Source organism: Gymnogyps californianus, chromosome 27 (genome assembly GCF_018139145.2).
Source record: "Gymnogyps californianus isolate 813 chromosome 27, ASM1813914v2, whole genome shotgun sequence".
Lineage (NCBI taxonomy): Eukaryota > Metazoa > Chordata > Aves > Accipitriformes > Cathartidae > Gymnogyps > Gymnogyps californianus.
In genome coordinates, this window is record NC_059497.1 from 2,005,145 (window position 1) to 2,025,063 (window position 19,919).

A 19,919-nucleotide genomic window follows, 5' to 3' on the forward strand; every position below is an offset into this window, starting at 1 on the left:
GCCCCGCACGCACGGCAGCGCTTGGCCACTTGCCTGAGGAGCAGGTGCTGGAGGGGGAGCGGGGAATGGCAGGCTCCTCCGCAAATCTGGCCTGGATTCGGGACCTGTGGGCGTTGGGGTGCAAACTGCCTCCCCGCGGCTTGCTTGGTTTGCAAAGCGTCGTTGCCACACTGGGGGAGATGCAGGAGAACCAGTGCAGCCAGTGGCCCTGAGCATCCCGCGGGCTCCACGCAGGCAGGGGCTGGGGGCAGTGACAGAGCAGCCCCTGCCAGCAGCACGGCAACGTGGGGCACAGGCACCCTGGGCATCTTTTTGGGGTTTTTTTTAGCTTTTTTCCTTTCAGACGAGCCTGTCCAGCCCTACAGCTAAACCACCATATGTGCAGTTGTGTCCGAAAGTCTTTACTGTCACAGCAGCTTTGTCAGAAGGAAGTGATTTCCATCCCTGGGGATTCCCATCCCTTTGGCTCTTCCCTTGCGGCAGCCGTCCCCGTGTGCCTTTCCAGCGGTTGGGACAAAAGCCACCGCAGCCTTTTGATAATGAGGGGACAAGGCAGCGAGGAAAGGGAACGTTCTCTGCTCAGCATCTGGCCTGAGCTGCAGGTCTATAGGTGCTCCCAGGAACCAGCTGTAGGGGTACGAGAGCATCCGCTCACCTGGGGACAGTGGCCTTGTAGTGCCTGGTGCTGCTGAGCTGTGCAGCAGGAGGGGACGGCTGCGTCAAGTATCTGTAGGTGTGTGTGTTTGGTGTTGCTCCTCAGACTCCTGCAGCAGCTCCTCTGCAAGGATCACCGAGTGCTTTCCTAATGCTAATGAAGTGAATCTTCATAAACCACCTGGGAAGCAGGTAAAGGTTGTTATCTTCATTTTGCAGAGACAAAACCCTCAATGTCAAGAGGAGAGAAAGTGTCATTTCCTCTGCCCTTTTGGCCATGACATTTCGGCATTAACCTATTCCCAACAAGGGTTTCTTCCCTGATGGTATTTCTCAACCCTCCCTTCGAGCATCTGCACTTTATTGGCTGGCTTGGAGCAATGATCATTTTTTAGCTTTTGTCTTAAGCTGTAAATAATTGAGTTTATCTTGCTGTTCCTGAAGCCTGTCATATTTGTTTGGAGGCCCCAAGCGCTGGAATGTTTGTATTTAATTTGTCATCTCCTCTAATTCTTACATGTCCCTCCTGCCAGATGGACCAGCTGCTCCTTTGCTCAGTGGAAGGGTTGCGGGTCAGGGTGTGATGCTCATGCTGTGCTTTCTGAGGGCTGGTAAAAAGGGTGAGGGGCAGAAAAGGAGATGTTTTTGTCCTTGAAAGAGCAAGAGCGTGGCTGGCCGCCTGAGCAAGTGCGGGTATGGTAGACGCCAGCGCTGAGTCTCACTTGGGGATTGAAATCCAGTTGTTTCTCCCCACTGCTTGTTGTGGGGTTTTGCTCCTTGGGTTCGGGGTCTGTGTCCTGGGGGCACCGAGACCCCCAGGCAGCTCGGGGAATCTCTGTGCAAGAGCTGTGCCCTGCGGAGGAGCAGGGCAGGCCAGCCCGTAAGGCAGCTCCCCTCTGGGCACTTGACATCCACCTTTGCAGTTGCCAGAGGCTTAGCTGAGAGTATGGACATGCGGGTACCGAGTTATCAGGGAGCCAGAAAAAAAATCAGAATTTTAAATGATGTGTTGGATGTCTGAACAGGTACGGATGTGAGACAGACGGACGGACCGCTGCCCCATTCCAGGTGGCATCAGGCAGTGTGTCCTGCCTTCCACACTGCCAGCCAGAGAGGAATAATAAAGGAAAAGTGAACAGATCTGAGTTGTCCTGGAATAAGCTTTCATTATCCAATATTTCATAAAGCTTTCCTTGTGTGCTTGTTACGTATTATTGTCTCTTAGAGGCCTGAGTCAGGGCTTAAGGCTCTGTTGCACGGTGGGTTGCTTGCATACACGTGTGCATACCTAGAATTTAAGGGCAGTGATAGTAGTGATGCTCATGAATAAGCTATCTGTGAGGATTAAATCGGTGACCTTGGGAAGCAGGCGTCAGTCACGCTGGCCGCGCAGGCTGACCGGGGTAGCTCTAGCGATGAACCTGAACCCAGGAGGCAGCCGGCCGCGGGCTGGGCGCAGGCACTGAAGCAGACCGGTACCTCCCGCCCTAAAAGAGGTGCTTGATGAGGTGGTGGCCGTGGGCAGTGCATGCCTTGCAGCGGGCTTTGAGGAATCCTGGACGCAGGACATTTGAGAAGGTGCTAAAAACCAGCCGGAAGGGAAAGGTGCTCGTCCTTCTGCAGAACTCCTCTGCTCGCCCTGGGGACCCTGGAGCGGCAGCGCGATGGCTGAGCAGCCTGTCCTGCCCAGCGCCTCGGCTGTGTCCTCCTGGCTGGGGGTTTGCTCGCCGTGCAAGTTCATCCTCTGCATGTGAGAGCAGGATCCTTTGCTCCTCCTCTTATACAAACAGCGCTCTTTGGGAGCAAGCAGAGGCCTCAAGGAGATTGTTAAAGAGTCTCTTCAGCCCAGTGGGATTTGAAACCTGCAAGACTTCCATATGCTGCTCTCTGCAAGTGTGTTATTGTCTATAGACCTATTTATCTCTGTTAGGGCTGTTGCCATAAATAGTATGATAAAAAAGAGCCATTCCAGCGAGTCAATGAGATAAAGGCTCCAGTCAAGAGCTCACTTTAAAGCTATCTTACAGATTCACTTAAACCTCAATAATTCTTCCTTTGGCAGCATTCATATTTAGCTCCATTATACTCCAAAAAAAAAGGTAAAAAAAGCGAGAGGGTGAGGAGAACAGCAGCAGCGTTTGCCGGGGATCGCACGGGTGGTTTGGAAAGGGAAAGTGTAAACTCTGCTTTTCTTAATCAAAAGCAAATGGCCTCGTGGGGAGGGTGATGTCCACTGCTTCAGAGCGGCAAGCCCTGGTTTCGCCAGGCACTTGTCATCTGGTCAGAGCTAGCTGTGCATGGCAAAATTCAGCCTCTGCGTGGGCAGGAGGTGTTTGTGCTGATGCATGTGTGTGTGTGTCTGGGACCGCCCGGGCCGCTCCACAGGGAACCAGGAAAACAAGCAGTTTGACAGCAGCACCTTGTTAATTCAAGTAACATATACGCTCAAGTAACTGTCAGAAGGGAGCTTGCTGGTGGCATGTGGGGCTGGTGACAGCATCTCGATCCTCTGACCTTTGCGCCACCGTTTGAAACAGGGTCCAAGATCAGCAGTGAGTGAAAAGTGATAAAGTTTGCTGATAGCTTATTAAGACCATTAATACCAAAAGGCCCATATGTCATCTGCGCCCAGGGAGGGGGGCTGGAAGAAAAGGATTTTCCCCAAATGACGTAAAATAGAAAATCACTGAGGGATGCCAGTGCACTGCTGCAGTCTCTGATATCTGGTTTGAAACCATTCGTCCTTGATTTCCCAGTGGGCGCTCCTCTATCTGCTGGAAGCAACTTGATTTCACTCTACTCCAAGGACACCTGCTAGTCCCGGTGCAGAGCATCGCCCCCGGTCCTGCTGATAACTCCCCCTTGCCCTGGCCGAGGCTCTGCCCTCCCGTTTAGCTCGCCCCTGGTCAGGTGCCGCACCTCGTGCTGTTCGCCGTCCTCGCCGGGCGCTTTGTGTGCTCTGAGCTGTGCTGGTGTGTGGCAGGTGCTCCCCGAGGGACAGCTGCGAGCGGGCGGACGAGCCGGACCGATTTGCAGGCAGCATCAGCCAGTGCATGAGCGTCACCGTGCAGCCCAGCAGCATCTCCGTCTCCGAGCACAGCCTCCCGGTAGGTGCTGCTGGCAAGTGGGGAGGGGTAGACCTGTTGGTTGGTGAGAGGCACTTCCAGCACTTTTCAGGTTCACAGTGAACAGTCCGTTCTCCAGCCTTTCTCCCTTCCCATCAGCACAAATGTTTTCTCATGAAGTCAGGCTCGCAGAGGGACTGGGGAGGAAAGGGGTCATCCGAGCCGGGGAAGAAGGGGGTGGGGATGGCAGAAACAAATTCCCCTTCCCCTTGGGCCTCAGCTCACATTTCTCGTGGTCCGGTTTCATTAGCTGTTGAAAGGAAAGGCTTTGTTTCCCAAAAACCTCATCTGTGAGCTGTGCTCAGGCCTGGCTCTCTGAAGCATCCCAGCTGTTGCTCTCCGAGCCCCCCAGCACCCCATGGCAGCTGGCCTTGCTGCAGCCCCTTCCCGCTCCCCGCCGGAGCCGGCTGCCCCCGCCTGCCCGCCAGCACTCGGTGTCGAAATGGCGTGGGGCTCTTGGAAGGCCGCTCGCCCCTTCAGGCACTGGTTTGCCATGGGGACGGTCCCCATTCGTGATGGATGGGGTCAGTGGGGACTTGCTTGCTTCTGATGGCCACGCATGCCCGGGGCAGGGCTGTCTCTCCCGTGCATGCAGTGGGGCGGTCATGGCGCAGGGAGGTTGTTGGAGCTGTGGTTGGGGCAGTCACTGCTGCTCTCGTGCGTGAGAGGCAACGCGCTGCTACTGCCTGTCACGGTTCCTGACGAGGGCGTTGAGGGTGGCAATGCTTCTGTAGAGCAACCAGGGGGACAAAAAGCTGCCATTGCCGCCTCTCCTGAACTGCAGTACCCAAAGGCTCAGCAAGGTGTTTTTGTATCGGTAAAGAACCTGCAGCCTTGGCTTTCTTTTTCCTCCTCCGCTTCCCGTGAAAGGGCAGCTGGCCACCTCCTGTGGGCAGACGGGTAATTGAAGGGGGTCAGTATTGAATGGGAAAACAGCAGGTACTGAAAATACAAAGGAAAGTCAGGCAGCTCTGCCTGCTAACAGGTTGCTGGCTGCGTTTTTTTTCCCCTCTGCCCCTCCTCTCCCCGGCTGCAGCTCAGCCTCCTGGTGAGCGATGCTCCAGACCTGACGGCTGGGGTCAGCTGCCTCTTCGGAAACCTGACGGAGGTGGAAGGGCAGGTTTCGGGCAGCCGGGTTGTGTGTGTTTCGCCAGCAGCGAAAGATGTTCCTGCCATACCTGTGGATCAGGGTAAGTAACTGACTTCTGGACGGCAATATGACATCTGCGCCACAGGAAAGTGCGGTGTAGGTTTGGAAGTATCTGCCGGCTGGAGCAGACCCTTTGGGGCTGCTGCTGGAGAAATTCATGCTCCTGTCAAAGACCGTTGAACCCAGGGAGCTAAATATGCTTTGTCCTTAAGAAATGCATCCCACACAGGGAAAGATAGGCTGGGAGCAGGCAGCACCATGTGCTTGCCCTGTCCTTACACCCTCCCTGTGCTGCCAGACAGCTCCCCGAGACAGGACAGGAGCCGTCTGTCCCCCCCTGGGGTGGCTCATGAGTGGGGCAGGGGCTCACAGCCTTGCCATGCCGGGTGGATCTGGAAAGCGGGAGCCCTCCCCTCGGCCTGGCTCAGCACCCACGAGTAGGTGGATGCAGTTTCTATTTTTTGGTCCTGATCTTTGGGTTGTTTCTTCATTAATGTCACTGCTGTCATATTTTCTCTTCCCATAACCAAAATGCTACTTGCTTAAAACTCATTTTCTCCTTGGCATCCTTCCAGGTGTCAACTGTGCTTCCCTGCTGATATCTTTGTATTTCTAAGGCATTATATGGAGCCTGAGACCTGGTGAACACTGGGGGCCGAGAGCCACCGTGGTAGTGGGGCTAGCATAGACTTACCCACAGCAGCTCCGGAAGAGCAATCTGCTCTTAATTAACCCAGTGCTGAGGCTCCTAAAGAGCTTCACCAATGCTCTTGTTTCCAGCATTGTCTCCTATTCTAGTCTTGGGCTGCTTCTCAGCGTAGCCTGAATTAGTGTTTTTATACTGGAGACAGAATCCTTTAGGGAACAGGATGAGATTCCAAAATAATTTCAACTGTGACTCAAGGCAGTATTTAGACCCTGTGTCTCTGATGCATTTTGCCATCAAGCCTGATTTGGTTTGGAGGCATTGCTGGAGACAGCCAGCCTGGCACCCTAGGGTGCTCAAGGACAGGGTCCGGCCAGGGGGATGCTCAGCCCCCAGCTTGGGGAACTGCTGCAGACTCACCGCGGGTGGGGGGCCCGACGCCGGGGGGAGCAGGGAGATGAAAAGCAACCTGACTTCCACCTTCTACCCCAGAAGCAGATGGCTCAGCACGCTGGCAGGCGGGGAGCGGGTGCCCCCGCGTCTGCTGTTGCTTCCTTCGTTACTGCTGCCGGGACTGACGGGCTCTGGTTTGCATCCCCAGACTGGTTCGGCGTGGTGCTGCAGCTGAAGTCGCAGGAGACGGGGAGGACATTTGTCAGCACGGAGTTCAAGTTCTACAACTGCAGTGCCCACCAGCTGTGAGTGCTCCCTCCCCATCCCCGAGCAAAGCTGAGAAAGGGCTGGGAAATGGATGCTGGGCTCTGCGACCAGCTGGGGAGGTTATCCCGCTGCTTGGTTCAGCCAGCAGACACGTGCGGTAGCAGGGGAGCCCACCGGTTCCCTGTCTTGTCTGAACTTCTCTGGGTGCATGTGTAGCTTTCTCTGCCTTGTGAGATGCAGGCAGAGTGAGCCTGAAAAAACCTTAACCTGCTGGTGCCCCCAAGCTGCGCGATCCCGCAACTGTGAACTCGGATGCATCTTCACAGGCAGCTGGTGAAGGCAGAGCAGAGGGCCCGGGGAGGTGGGCTGCAGGCAGCGAGGAGGTGGGCTGCAGGCAGCCGGGGGAGGCAGAGCCCTTCCACGTTGCACCGGCCAGGAGACCAGGGTGCTGGCTGCTGCGAGGATGCTCCACGGGGCGAGAGAGTTGGGCATGGCAGCCAGAGGAGACAGCAGCAGGGACTGACCTGGAAGTCTCCAGCCCTGGGGTCTGAGGACAGCGGTTGTATTTTAGATGGGGTAAGCGAGAGCACGGGCAGCAGGAGCTCCCTGCAGCCTGCCCGCCCCCAGAGTCGGGCAGAGCAGCCCTGAGAGCCCGATACAGCAGCCCAGGCGTGTGGCAGGCGCAGTGGGCAGCTCCACAGAGGGCTGGGGGGCTCAGCACTGCTGAGCATCGTGGAAACGTATCCCCCATGGGCACATCTGCTGCTGGAAGGTGGCACGCAGCTGGCTGGCCTTAAAAACACGTTTACAGACCTGAAGCCTTTCTCTCTGGAAACAGAGCAAGCCCCAAAGCACCAAAATGAAATGCGGGCAGGACCTGCCAGAAGTTGGGCAGTGAACGGCCGGCCTGACCCGTGGGACTGGGCGGCATCTGCTGTGGCAGGGGTCAGCTGCCAGCTTTGCTCTGGGAGCGTGATTTGATGCTTGAGCTGGCTGGTGGGAGTCAAGAAGTGCCAGCACAGGGTGACTCCCAGTCTTTCTGCACTGGATTTGAAGCCTGAAGCTACGGAGCCTTCCCTGCTGCACTTGGAAGAGGACTGTGTGCGCTGATGGGCTTGGCTGGCCTGCAGTTTTTCTAGGCAGGCATTCAATTTTTTTTTATTTTGTTTTGGGCCATAGCACAGAGCAGAGGTACCAGGATGAAAGGAGCCCTGTGAGTCCTTCAGTCCCCCCTGCAGCCTCTCATGGTCGTCTGTATCCATTACCCCAATGATCCCTGCCTCCTGTCGTGCTGCCCCTGGGGCACAACTCCGTTCTTATGTCCTTGTCCCTCAGTCAGGCTGTACAGCACCAGCCTCTCCTCCGGCTGCAAGCAGTTGCAGTCCCTCCAGCAGTTTCTGTGCGTTCTCGTGGTTTTGAATTTGCATGAGGGATGGCATCACGGGGACCCCTATTTTCACTGAGGAGCTGAGGTTTGAATCAGGAGAGGCAATGTATCTTTTCTGGCCTGTCATTTAGCTTCATCTGACCATGCCTTTCTAACAGCATGTGTTTGGAGATAAAGTGCTAACGCAGTGGTAAATTCTGCAGCACTTACATCATACTGGACTCCTTATCAGTGAGCTCAACAAGGGCACGAGCCAGCCTGGCAGGAATGAATCACAGCATGCAAAAGGAGGAAGGAATACAGGTCTCAGCCAGCGGAGAAGAGAGACCTATTGATCCTGAGACTCTTCATTGCAACGGCGAGGGTGTCTAGAGAGAGCAGGGGAGCAGCCGTGCCCTTTGTGGCTGCACGGCAGCACAAGACGTGGTTGTGGTGTATGAAGCACGTACCCCTTGGGAGGTGGCATTAGGCTAAGAGGGGCAGGAGGGGCTTGGGGCTGGACAGGAACATGCTGCTTTTGCAGACTGGTTCTGTGAAGCCTCCCGTGCCGGATCCAGCTGTTGTGAACCCACGGGCTGAGATGGTTCAGCACTCAGGTGCATGAATTCCTGTGTCCCCAGGGAGCTGCAGGTGGGTCAGGGAACGTGGTGGTAGCTTCTGTGTTAAGTACCTTTTAATAAGGAACAGATGAGGTGGAGAGATGCACTTTCTGAAGCAAAAGAGAGACAGTGGTCCTTAAGAAAGCTGGATCAGGATGAAAGAGCAAAGATGGTGACCTGGTGTAAGTCTCTGAGAGCTCAGGTTTCTGCCGGGAGCCCCTCGCCCCGCTCAGCCAGGGCTGAGCAGAGCTGAAAGCAGCAGCCAGAAAACCACAGTACAGTGAGAGGTGCTGAACCCAGCTGTTGGCCTGGGTGATCAGAGAGGTCCTCCTCCCTCAGACCCAGTGGTGCTGGGGGAAGCAGAGAGCTGCACTGGCACCAGACGGGAAAGCCAGAGGCCAGGGCCAGGCCAGGTGAGGGCGGGTGGGAGAAGTGCTAGAGACCGAAATGGAGACAGAAATGGGTCAAACAAACGAGTAATTAAATAAGCTTGCAACACTTGATATTCTTCCCCAGGTTTTCATGTGCGTGATTAAAATAAGCTTTCTTAGCTATTAAGGTCACTACGAATGCATCAGAAGGAAAATACAACTGAGTTATTAAAACACGCTTTCTCGTGGCAGCAGCCCACGAGAGGCATTGCCGCCCAGCTGGCAAGAGAGCCTCTGCCCGGAGACCCGCTTTCCTCGTTTTCCAGAGTTTCCTGCCTAAGGCCACGTTCCCGCTTCCCTGGCGATGCTCGTCTGTCTGCGCTGACCCTGGGCTCGCTCCAGCGCATCCCTGCCCCGGGCAGCTTGCTCCTGTGCATCCCTGCCCCGGGCACTGCCCACTCCAGGCAGCACCATGGCCTCGGGAGCCGCAGGTTACGACACGGAGCTGAATCCCATGGGCACAGCTTGTACTTATGCCAGCAGATGGTCACCAAAACGCTGCCACGTGGCACGGAGGGTTGGCCTCAGAGATGGAGGAGGTGGTTACTGCAAATATTAGCAGCTGTCATGGACCGTGCATCTAACTGGCAGCCAGTTAGTGTGGAATAAAAACCACCTAGCCAGTTTGCTGGCAGCTGGGCCACCCCATGTCTGAAAAGGGTCTGCGTTCTTTCAAAAACATTTCATAAACAGTTAATTTCTTCCAACATGAATCAAAAGCGCTTGCTGGACTCTTTGCACTCCAAGGCCAAGCAGAAGTGTTACCGTTGACTTGAAGCATTCCTGACTTGTAAAACAACTGATCCAATTTTTACCAGGCTTGCCTTGTTTTCCACTTTCTAGAAACTAAAAATCAAGCCTGGTATCTGTGCAATATTGTGCTTTATTTTACGCCAATGCAACAATGTGCAATAAATCCCAGCTTGTATTTTATTACTGAATGAATTGTGAGGTTGCTTAAAGACTGTCTTCTGAGCGCGTGTTTTCCCAAACCTGTTTGTTACTTTTGTTGTATCAATACGTCCCTCCAAAGAAATTATTTTCCCATGAAGGACCCTGAGCCTGGACTTCTGGCTAGGCCTCTCTATCACCGTATAGACCTCCCAAGGTGATAACCTCCTCTGTAACTCCTCCTTTCTCCCCCAGGTGCCTGTCTTGTGTGAACAGCGCTTTCCGCTGCCACTGGTGCAAGTACCGGAACCTCTGCACCCACGACCCCACCACGTGCTCCTTTCAGGAGGGACGGATCAACATCTCTGAGGTACCGGCCCGGGGTTTCAGCTCTTTCTTCTTTGCTTTTCTATGGCACAATTAGCATAACCAATGCTAATGTGAAGTTTTTTGACTTTCCATGGGTCAGGGCTCCTCTCTTGGCTGGCATGGAAAAGTGCAGATGCAGCTTTAAAGGAGCGTAACAAGAAAGTGTCAGTCTAGCTAAAGTGATGTGTCTTGACTGGAACGCCAAAGCAGATCCCACCTCTGATGTGTGGGTATGCTCAGGTTCAGTAACGACTGTAATTGCTGTAGTGCTTTCCTTCAGGGGTCTTGAAGACTCCTCAAAGACCAGTGCATTTCAGCAACTCCGCTTTACATACAAGGTGTGCAGGGATTTGCCCGATGGCAAGCAACAAGTCAGATGCAGAGCTCTTGGTGGGACTCATTCAGTGGGTTGTGTTGGCAGGTCGGAAATTTATGGCAGGAGCCTGACGGTAAACTGGTTAAGAAGGGAATTACAAATGTGAACAGCCCCAAACTTTGGAAAAGAGAATCGATTCAGGTTCCAGCGCTCTGGACCAGGAGCCATCTCTCTTAGTGGTTAATAAAAGGTGTGGGGCTCAAGTCCAAAAATGCTTTTAACAGTTGGAAGGAGGCATAGCCCGTTAAATGGCTCTGCCAGATCTTCTGTATGTCCCGAGGCAGAGGGATCCATGGAGGAAAGGAGTTTGTTAGCACAAATTCCTCATCAAAGGTTACCACTAATCCCTTGGTCTGGGGTTTCTGCACCCGTTGTCTTGTCTGATTCCCATGCTGCTGTCTGCCTCAGGTTCACCAAGTACAGAGCAGATACAGCCTCTGATGCTGGTAGGGTCCTGGTCTTCGCCCGTACTGCCCCTACACGTAGCTTTGTAGCACCTGAAATGGATGCAGGTCCTAAAGCTGCAAGGAAAGAAAAGGTTTAAAAGGTGCTTTGAAAATCCTGAGTGTCTTGGAAAGTGGGAAGGGCAGCAGTGAGGACATACAAATACTAGAAAAAGAAAGGAGAGTAAGGTTAACCAGCATCCAGACAAACCCTTATCAGTGAGTAATGGAGATAGAGAAAAGCAGAAGAGATCGGTCAGTAGAGTAAAACACGGAGCTGTTAAAAAGAAGTGACTGAAGCTGCCAGGCTGCTGCTAAACCAACAGTAAACTTGAAAATTAACTCATGGGTCTTTCTGGTTAAAATGCTGCCAGGAGGCACATAGATACAAGGCAAGAAACGTTAATGAACTGCGTGCGTACATACCTCGGTGGGGATCTGCAGGAGCCAAGGGCTGGACAGCATAACTGGGAGCAGGCGCTGCCTCCTGCTGCCTGCAAGGGACGAGAAGGGGGGCTCACGCAGCAGCCTCAAATTGCTGCCCCATGCGGCAAAGGGAACAGATGCCCAAGGGGAAGCATCCACCCTGGGGACAAACCAAAAGCTTTCTTGGTCCAGTTCAAAGTCAAGAAACTTCCTTTCAGCATAACAAGAGAAAGCAAAAACCTTTGCTTTTCCTTCTCTTGAGTGATGTGGGGTTTTTCTCCTTCACACTCAAAGCATCACTGTATTCCCAGGCTTTACAATTGTAGTTCTCAGTTTTACAGGTCTTCAACCCCATGATCTCAGAAGTGTTTGACAAGTCTCTGGTAAAGTAGGACAATCCCATTATCTCCGTTTTTCTCCTGGGAATGCACAGGACTTGCCTAAGATCACACAGAGGGAGCGAGTGGAGGAGTTGGTATCTCTGCCAGTTCCTGCTGGGATCACAGGACTGTCGCGTCTCCAAAGAACTTCCTCTGTCGTCTTCATCTTGGAGAGGTTGTTTCTTACCAGGGGATGTTATGTGATATCTAACACCTTCCTGGCGATTACTTTTGATAAGGGCTGATGATAACGATAGGGATGCTCCGCTGTTCATCATGACTTCTCCAGACCTCTGAACACACAGGCAAAACCAGCCACCAAAAACTAATTTGTTTGCTTATTTAAGGCAAATGAATTGCCACGTGCGTACACAGTGCAGTGCTAATGCCTTTGTTATGGGCATTTCACTCCAGCTAACGCAAGACATGAAATAAATGCCTCATAAAGAGCTTCCTCTCTTAAAACAATTCAGATCACAATATTCTCATTGTCTCATGGCCTGATGTATTAGCAAAACGGTTGTGCATACCAGCGTCGCTCCCTTCCTAGCAGAGAGTCGGTTGTGTTTGGAGCTGGAGCGGTGCTGCCGGTGCCGCGGTGATAACCGTGGCAGTGCCTCCACCGCGGAGGGAGCAGTGCCGGCGTGTGCTGCCCTACTTTCAGTCCCATGTGCTTCTTCGCACGTAAGATTTGCACACGTGTTCACACAGGGTTGGAAATTTTCTCGTGCCTTTATATTTAATTTAAGAGAAAATATCTTGAATATTCCCTTTTACTCCTGGCCCATCAGAATTTTTGTCCCAGTGGGATTCGATGTGTAACAAACTCCCTTTGATGCTCCTAGGAGTCGTCTGTCTTGAGAAGGGAAAAGAGCTCAAAGCCTCAGCCACTTTACTAGGTGATGGGGGAAAGAAAGCCCTTCTTCATGAGCTGTACACTTGCTCCTTGCAATCTTCTGGCTGTATTGACCGAGCCAAATGCTGCCTTTTTGCCCTGCTTTCCATGAAAATACAACAGGAGAACAAGCTGCTTCTGTCTCTCCGCCTGCCCTGTCAACAGGAATTGTTTACTAAAATCTGAGGGCAGAGCTCAGCGGTAGACGCGGGTGATGCAGAGGACAGCCTCCGAAACGGGTCGGTGCTTTGTCACAGGGGTAGCGCGTGGCCCGTGAAGCCATCGGTAAGTGATAACCCCAGGCATTTGTGATGCTTGAGAGGAGGTGCCCCTTGACTGCCAGATCTCTGTTTTGCATCATGCTGTTGTATTTGCAGAAGTGAAAATGTGCAAAGCGTGTTTGGTTTGGAGTCGTTGGTAGATAACTACAGAACCCTTCACAGCCTTTAAAGCGGAGCTGTCTTCCAGGACAGAGCTGGCTGTTCTTGATACCCTCCATCTGGTGGGAAGTTTCTGACATGGGGTAAACCCAACTCTTTTGAGGCCTCTGTTTCCAGGTGACCAGTTCTCTAGGAGTTAATAATTAAATAAGCAACTCTATTTTCTCAGCCTTTTCTTAGCCTGAGGCATCATTTGTCTGCAGAAGGTGCCTGCTTAGATATTGCTATCCAAGGAGCAGTGGGAAAGCAAAGGTCTGGGGCTGGCTTGCACCCACAAGAGCAGAGCTTCTCCAAGAAGAGGCCTCGTGGGTGTGTAGCACTGATTGTCTCACTTTACAAAGCTTCAGATCAGGCCTATGATATCATTTTAATGTGTCTGAGGTGGTTGAGTTTGTGTGTGTGTGTGAGGCTATAAGATGTCTCTCTCTAAATGTATAAAACATGCAGATGAAGAGGAATGTAGATACATAAATATATCCTTACACCCCATCCCAATGGAGAGCTAGAACCAAATAAATCCTATTACTTTCCCAGAATGTGGGATCCCGTCCCTCTTTGATGCCCACTGTGTGCAGATAATGCCATTTCCACGTGTGAGATGCTGAATCAGGGGGACGGAGCGTTTCAGATTCTGGGAGTTTAGTGCAGAGCCAGATTTCAGCTCTGGTCTGACTCCTTTCAATTCTTATTGCTTTTAGAGCAACACCTTTGCCCCTGGCTGTGCCCTTGGATGCTGAGTGCTGCTTGATGCGCCTTGAAGGAAATAAAGCAAAATCAAACCTTTCTCATATCTGTCCTTACAATCCCCGCTGTTGAATGCCTGAATGGGAACTATGATGCATAGGAGATAACTCAGAGCCACATCTAAGTCCACCAAAGTCAGCAAATGACTTTGCTGGGTCACATCTAACTTTCTGGAGAGATGTGTTTGTCTGAAAAAGTACCAATAGTAACAAAAAGCCCAGTTGCAGCAGGATTAACTCATCTCAATTTGTGAAGATTGGTTTGAGCTTATTGGCAACACTTTTTTCATCAGTAGATTTATGGTGTGTATAACCTACAGTGTTTGGTGTTTGGAGGGGCAAAGAGCCACGCAGGAAAATGCTCCACAGGGCTGCAGGGAGCCGGAGGGAGATGCTCCCACCTGTAACCTGGCTGTGTTCGAGGGAGTTGCTCTTATCCTCACCTCTGGTACACAAAAGGTTGTTTATGGGCAAGAAATAGGCTCTCCAGCCTTCCGTGTTTTGCATGGCTGTAAATATCACAGTACTTCATAAATTAATGGCGAAGGCCCGGGTTACAGCACGTGCGTACAGCACAGAGCTCAGGACAAAAGGGCGTTGGGTAGGAATTTACCAGTGAGAAAAGTCTCGCTTCAGTTGCCTTTCTTTTCATGTTTGGTTTCTAAGAAGCAAGGTCTGCTCTCCTTTCCAGTAGCATAAATGAAGAATAATGTGTTTCCATGAGTGACGGGAACTGTAATTTATATCATTGGGAACACAACTGTGAGCCAGGGGTTTACATTCATGTGCCAGATTCGTTTATGTTTATAACTTTAAAATGTCTGTAGCAAGTTAACATTTGTGGAGGGAGGGTTTTTTAGATGAAAAGAATGAAAACATTCTATTTTCTTCCACTTGGGCTAAATCCCATAGTAAAAAGAAATGCCTGCCATTTCTAGGCAATTTTTTGCAAATAAGAACAAGAAGATTTGACCTACTAAAACTGCTCTGTTAAACACAAATAATAACCATGGGTGCTCTGTTCTACTCTAGAGACAGATGCGTATCGTGAGTCTTTAAGGTATTCATAGACCTTGGAATCTTTGAGGCTAAAAAGTGTTGGAGAATCATAAAATGTCTTTGTAAATTGTGTGCAATGATACTTCATACACAGAATATTCCCCGAGAGTCTGTGCCACTCCTGCATCAGAGTCTTGTCTTTCTCCGTCAGGTCTTCTGATTTATATTTATTCTGGTGTACAGAAGTCAAGAAGGATAATGAGAGGATTTAGCGTGTGTTTGTTTAGCGAGAGGAGGCAATAATGGCCTTTCTAACTCACTGCAGGATTTACTTCTCATGAATTAAAAAACAAAGTAAACTGATTATGGAACAAATTGTATATTCCACTGGCTGCAGTTCTCCCTTTTATTCTGTGTTTTCTGGACGCTCAGCTCTTCCTGGCACTAGCACGGGGAAGTGCAGAATCGAGCACCCAGACCTGGGCCCTACAAACCAGGGATGGTCTCATCGTTTACCACTGCGAGGGGACCTTTGCCACAGCCACACAGCTCCGATCCCAGCAGCAGGACTGGTGCTGCCAACTGCTTCCCAGTTCACTGGCAAACTCCTATAAAGCGAATAAGCATTGACAGAGGCATTGCTAAAGCTGCCGATATACCCCTAACAAAATAATTTATGTTAGCGCTGGCTTTTAGAGCAGGTAGCGGGTAGAAGAGGTGGTGAATGGACAAACCAACCTGCCAGGCGTGCTTACATATGGCATCACTCCCCTTCAACTCTGTGTGCGGTGTGGGACCGAGGTGCTACTGCAGCAGCACCCACGTGGGACCCATCCCCACGTGCACACGCTCCATGGGAAGGCCTCTGCGTGCAGGGACGTGGGTGTACGTCACTGCGGCAGCAATTTAAAACACAAACCAAAAAAAGACCTGAAAGCTGAACAACGAGCCTGGATGGGAAACGGCACAAAGAGGGAGGAGAGGGCCTCCAGCAGCGCTTCTGCAAGGCGTGCGGCGTCCGAGCAAGCCCCGCGCCCTCCGCAAGCCCCTGCAGCTTTTGCGGCTTCGCTCGCTCGTCTGATAAATTCAGCAGCAACTGCCAGCAGCAATGTGGCTCCCCACGAGTGCCCGGGGCTTTCAGTAGTGTGGCATCTTCCTACGTATCGCTCCATCCCAAAATGTATATCCCCTTATTAGTGTGATCACTGTAGCTGTCAGCCAACACAGAGGGGCTGCCTTTCTCGGTGTTTCCCCGAGTGGCGTGCACTCACAGGCTGCGTGCCTTTTTTTCACCAGAATCCCAATGGGACATTTTTCTCCCACTGAAACCAAAGGAAAGAAAGTCTATTATGTCCTACTCATCTTTAATGATGGCAGAACAATTTTTGCTACCAGCATTTTCAGCACTAGAGAGCAGATTGAAAATGTAAGTCCTCTCCCATGTCTCTAAAGGAAGAAGCATTTCTTTAACAGTCGTCTCACGAATGGCAGTGGCCAGGAAGGATAATGGTCCATAACATATTCATTATTTTCAGGACTGTGCGCTGAGGTTCTCCCACTGGTGATGCGACTGGAGATTTTTTGTTTTCAATCATAATGTGATAAAAGATTCTGCGGCTCCAGGATGCCTTTCCTCCCAAACACAGGCTTTCCACAGAGCTTGGGACCTCTCTGGAGTGGAGGCATTTGTCTCCCGTTGGTCCTCGATATGACTTTGAGGTTAAATGCAAAACCTTAAATGCAGCCAGATCTCGAGTAAAAGGTGGTACAGGTGTGCGGTGCGTGACGAGGAGGAAGGAACGTGCGTGCAAAGTCAGCTCGGAGGAGCTGGCGGTTGGATGGAAAACGCCATGAATCTTAGGAGTTTGCTGGTGGTAGTGTAAAGGCTGAGCTGGGGGTTGGATCCGTGATAGGAAGGTCTGGGGGAACCTCAGAGCTGAGCTTCACGGTGGCATTCCCTTCCAGCCTGTAAACCTGCTCCACTGCAGAAGAGGGCTTTTCTTTCCTTCCCAGCACAGCCCGCTTTCTGGCTGTTGGAGTTTAAAATCACCCTTGGCTGTTAATCCGTGAAAGTCCCTGTTAGATATAAAATAAAATATATATAAGGAAAAGTGCCACTAAAAAGGTTTATGAGGCAGCAGTTTAAGCTACTGGCTTCTCCAAACTGGGGTAGCATCTGTTTCTCATTTACAACTTGCCTGAGCCAGCAGCGAAACAACATCCCATCAGTCTGGCTGTGAGCTGGAGAGGGAGCACGGCTTGGCGTGCTCCGCGGTCATTAGTGAGAGGTGGGGATTTTCTCCCTGGATACACAGTCCTAGCGGGAGCCTGGTGAGGATGGCTTTCGTTGCATTGCCATCCGGATGATTTACTTTAATTGCTAGGCAGGGTGGCAAAGGGCTTGGGATGCCAGTCTGGGATTTGGCAGAGGGAAGGGAGATGTCAGTCCATTTTTTTCTAAAACTTCTACTTCGGCTTAGGATTAATCATTTAGTGTCAGATACTTACAGGTACTTAGGTACCTAGTTCCATTAGATCAAAGCAAATTAGAGCTAAACAGAATGTAAATACTTCTGACGGTCAGAGCCTTTGTCTCTGCGTGTTGCAGTTCCCAGTGTATAAATTGAGGAAAAACTGTATCTCCCAGTGTGTTACGAAGAGATAATGTTTAGGATGTTGAGATCTTATGGGAGGAATGTCATATAATTACCAGACACTGATAGGTCTTTTTGTGCACTTCATCTCAGAGTACCGTTTAGACATCTAGTTTGTGCTTGTGGGGAACTGGAGATCTGCTTATCTGTAAGATGATGTTTGCAGGGAGAGTTTCCTTTTATTTTGCATACAGCAACTTGCAAAGTCTTGAGCTACTGCAATATTAAAATTTGCTATTAATTTACAGTTGCATTATTTTGGCCAGATAGTGGCAGAATTCGAAACAAATCACACTCCTCTGTACTTAATATTTTAATTGCTGTGCTTAGTTTTCAGAATATATAGTTTTGGAGGAAGCAGCGTTTTGCTCTTTTCTTTGCTCCTTTATTGCAATCACACAGGTGTTTGAAATATTTTCACATGGTTTTCAATGGAAAATTTAATAGACTGCTTCCAGTTTCATGGTATTTTGTACACTGAAAAATCAGGCTGTTTTCAGGGACTGAGGAACTGTCCTTACACATTTTTTCACTCCCTCGAGCTGAGAACTCCTGAGCCTTAACTTGTTTATAAAATGACCATCAAGAGTGAAGTACCATTCTTTATTTAATATCACCTTTATTTAACGCCCTTAGGTCAGTTTTGGAAGCCTTTGGGGTTCAGGAAGGAGTCTGTTTCATTCCCGCAGTGGATGCTGAAGCTCCCGTCACGCTGGCCTCGTACTGCAGGAGGGTTCATTTGCAGCTCTGCTGGTGGTTGTCAGCCAGCCTCGTGCCTGGTGTTGCGGGAGCAGGACCTGTTTAATCTCCTCTTTCACGCAAGAGGCTAACCCTAATCAGGAAAGGCCTGAAGTGAAATTTCTTTGTGCTGTTTTGTCTCAGCCCCCACTCCCTCCTTTCTCCTCCTCCGGATTCGCGCTGAGCAGCCTCTCCCTGCTCCTGGAGCTCAGCGTCCCTCGCTTTTTCTGGTTGTCTCCCGAAATGCCTTTGCTCTGGCCTGGCGGGGTGATTGATAGTACTGCAAGGCTGTGGCTGTAATATACTTCTGAATTTGCATTTGACTCAGAAAAATGCACTCCTGGAGCAGCTCCCGATTGCATCCCGGAGGTGCAGAAAGACTTTGATCTGCAGCAGGAGCCGCTGCTGCTGCTGCCCCGTTGTTTGAATCAGAGCTCGGCTGGGACATCACCTTCCTCCTGCCCGTGGGGCTGGCAGGGTCCCTGTGCAGGGTGGCAGCCTGGGTTCGCTGTTTCCAGGCTTAGGGTGCCCGAAGGGCCTGTGTCCAGAAGAGTTGGAGGCTTAAGGTTTTGAAGCCCCAAGGGTGCTGTGAAGAAGGCAGAGACCCGGTGCCTCAGATCCCAGGGGCATCGGAGCTTGCTTGGCATCTTTTGGGCTGGCCTTCCTCCTCATCTGATGGTCTCTCCAGCAAACAGGAGATCTGCAGGTGCCATCGCTTGTTGATAATTTTGCCGTTTTCACTGTGCGTGAAGGGACGCGTGGCACTCCCGGTCACGGCCCAGCAGCCGCCCCGCTGACACATACTGAGATACAGTTGTACACAAATTAATTAGATTTTGTTTCAGTCCTCCCTCCTCTGTGAGAGATCCCTCCTCAGTATTAGCTCCTCAGATCCAAGGATGGCCACTTTTTTGGAAGCCATAAGACCTTTACAAATGCTGTTTGCTGGAGGAGGCTCTGAGTTTATTGCACATGCCAAACTTTGCTGATTCCTAAGAGAAAAGGCCAGTTTTGCAGACTAGACAGAGGGTCAGAAGGCCCAGGGGGATAAGGATTAGGGTGCTTAATCCCATCTGTGAAAACCCTGTCCCTGCTCTTCTGGATACTGACTGTAACCAAATCCTCCCATCCTTGGACGTCCTCCACTTCCCAGAAGCACAGGGCAGGGAAGAGCATTGCTTTAGAGATAGAAAGGGCAGTTCGGGTCCCGATGCCTTGCCCACGCGGCCGGCGGAGGCACACATCCCACCCAGGCAGCCCCCAGCTAAGGGAAAGGCTGTGCAGCAGCACGGGAGCATTGCAGCGAGCTGGCTGGGCGTTTCAGAAAGGCCAGAGGTGTCAGGGCATGGTAAGGGGTGAGAGCAGATAGAGCAGAAATTAACATCGCCTCGGAAATTAATGGCACACTGGCGTAATTTTGCTTAGAGAAAGCAGAGTGGAACAGTACCTGGTAGCGAGAGGGAAGCACATCCCATGGTGATCAGTCTCGCTCTGAAGCAGCACACGCCGAGGTGTGTAAGGAGTGAAATGGGATTAGGAGGCGGCCCAGGGAGTGCAGCGTGTGGCTGGGAGCAGCCCATCGCCCTCCTGGAGCAGCGGGGCTCAGGCTGGAGCAGCTGATAACGCCCTGCCGCTGCTGCGGGAGGGCACGGTGAGAGGTTGTGTCTCCACAGATAAAACCCACGGCAAGCGCAGGGCAGGGAGGATGCCTTCGATTTATTCCCCGAATAGCGGTGTTCCTTCTTCTGCGACTGCAGTGAGAAAATCAGTGCCAGCCCCAGAGCAGGGGGACTGTAATGGGGCTTGCTTTATTTCTGCACTTAACCTGCCGTTGCATGGGTGGACTGAGAAGTGGCTGGTCCTGTGCACTGAGGATGTGCTGGGACATCAGCCCTGCTGCCGGAGCAGGCGGG

At 51.5% G+C, this 19,919-nt stretch overlaps 1 protein-coding gene across 1 annotated transcript in view; it reads left to right on the forward strand.

Annotated features, from left to right (window-relative positions):
- The window catches only part of PLXNA2 (plexin A2), a 175,018-nt gene that overhangs the window by 106,557 nt on the left and 48,542 nt on the right, over nucleotides 1-19,919 (forward strand). Inside the window, 4 exon segments of the mRNA XM_050911214.1 lie at nucleotides 3,638-3,761; nucleotides 4,816-4,969; nucleotides 6,177-6,273; nucleotides 9,799-9,913. Of these exon segments, the coding sequence (XP_050767171.1) occupies nucleotides 3,638-3,761; nucleotides 4,816-4,969; nucleotides 6,177-6,273; nucleotides 9,799-9,913 (490 nt within the window).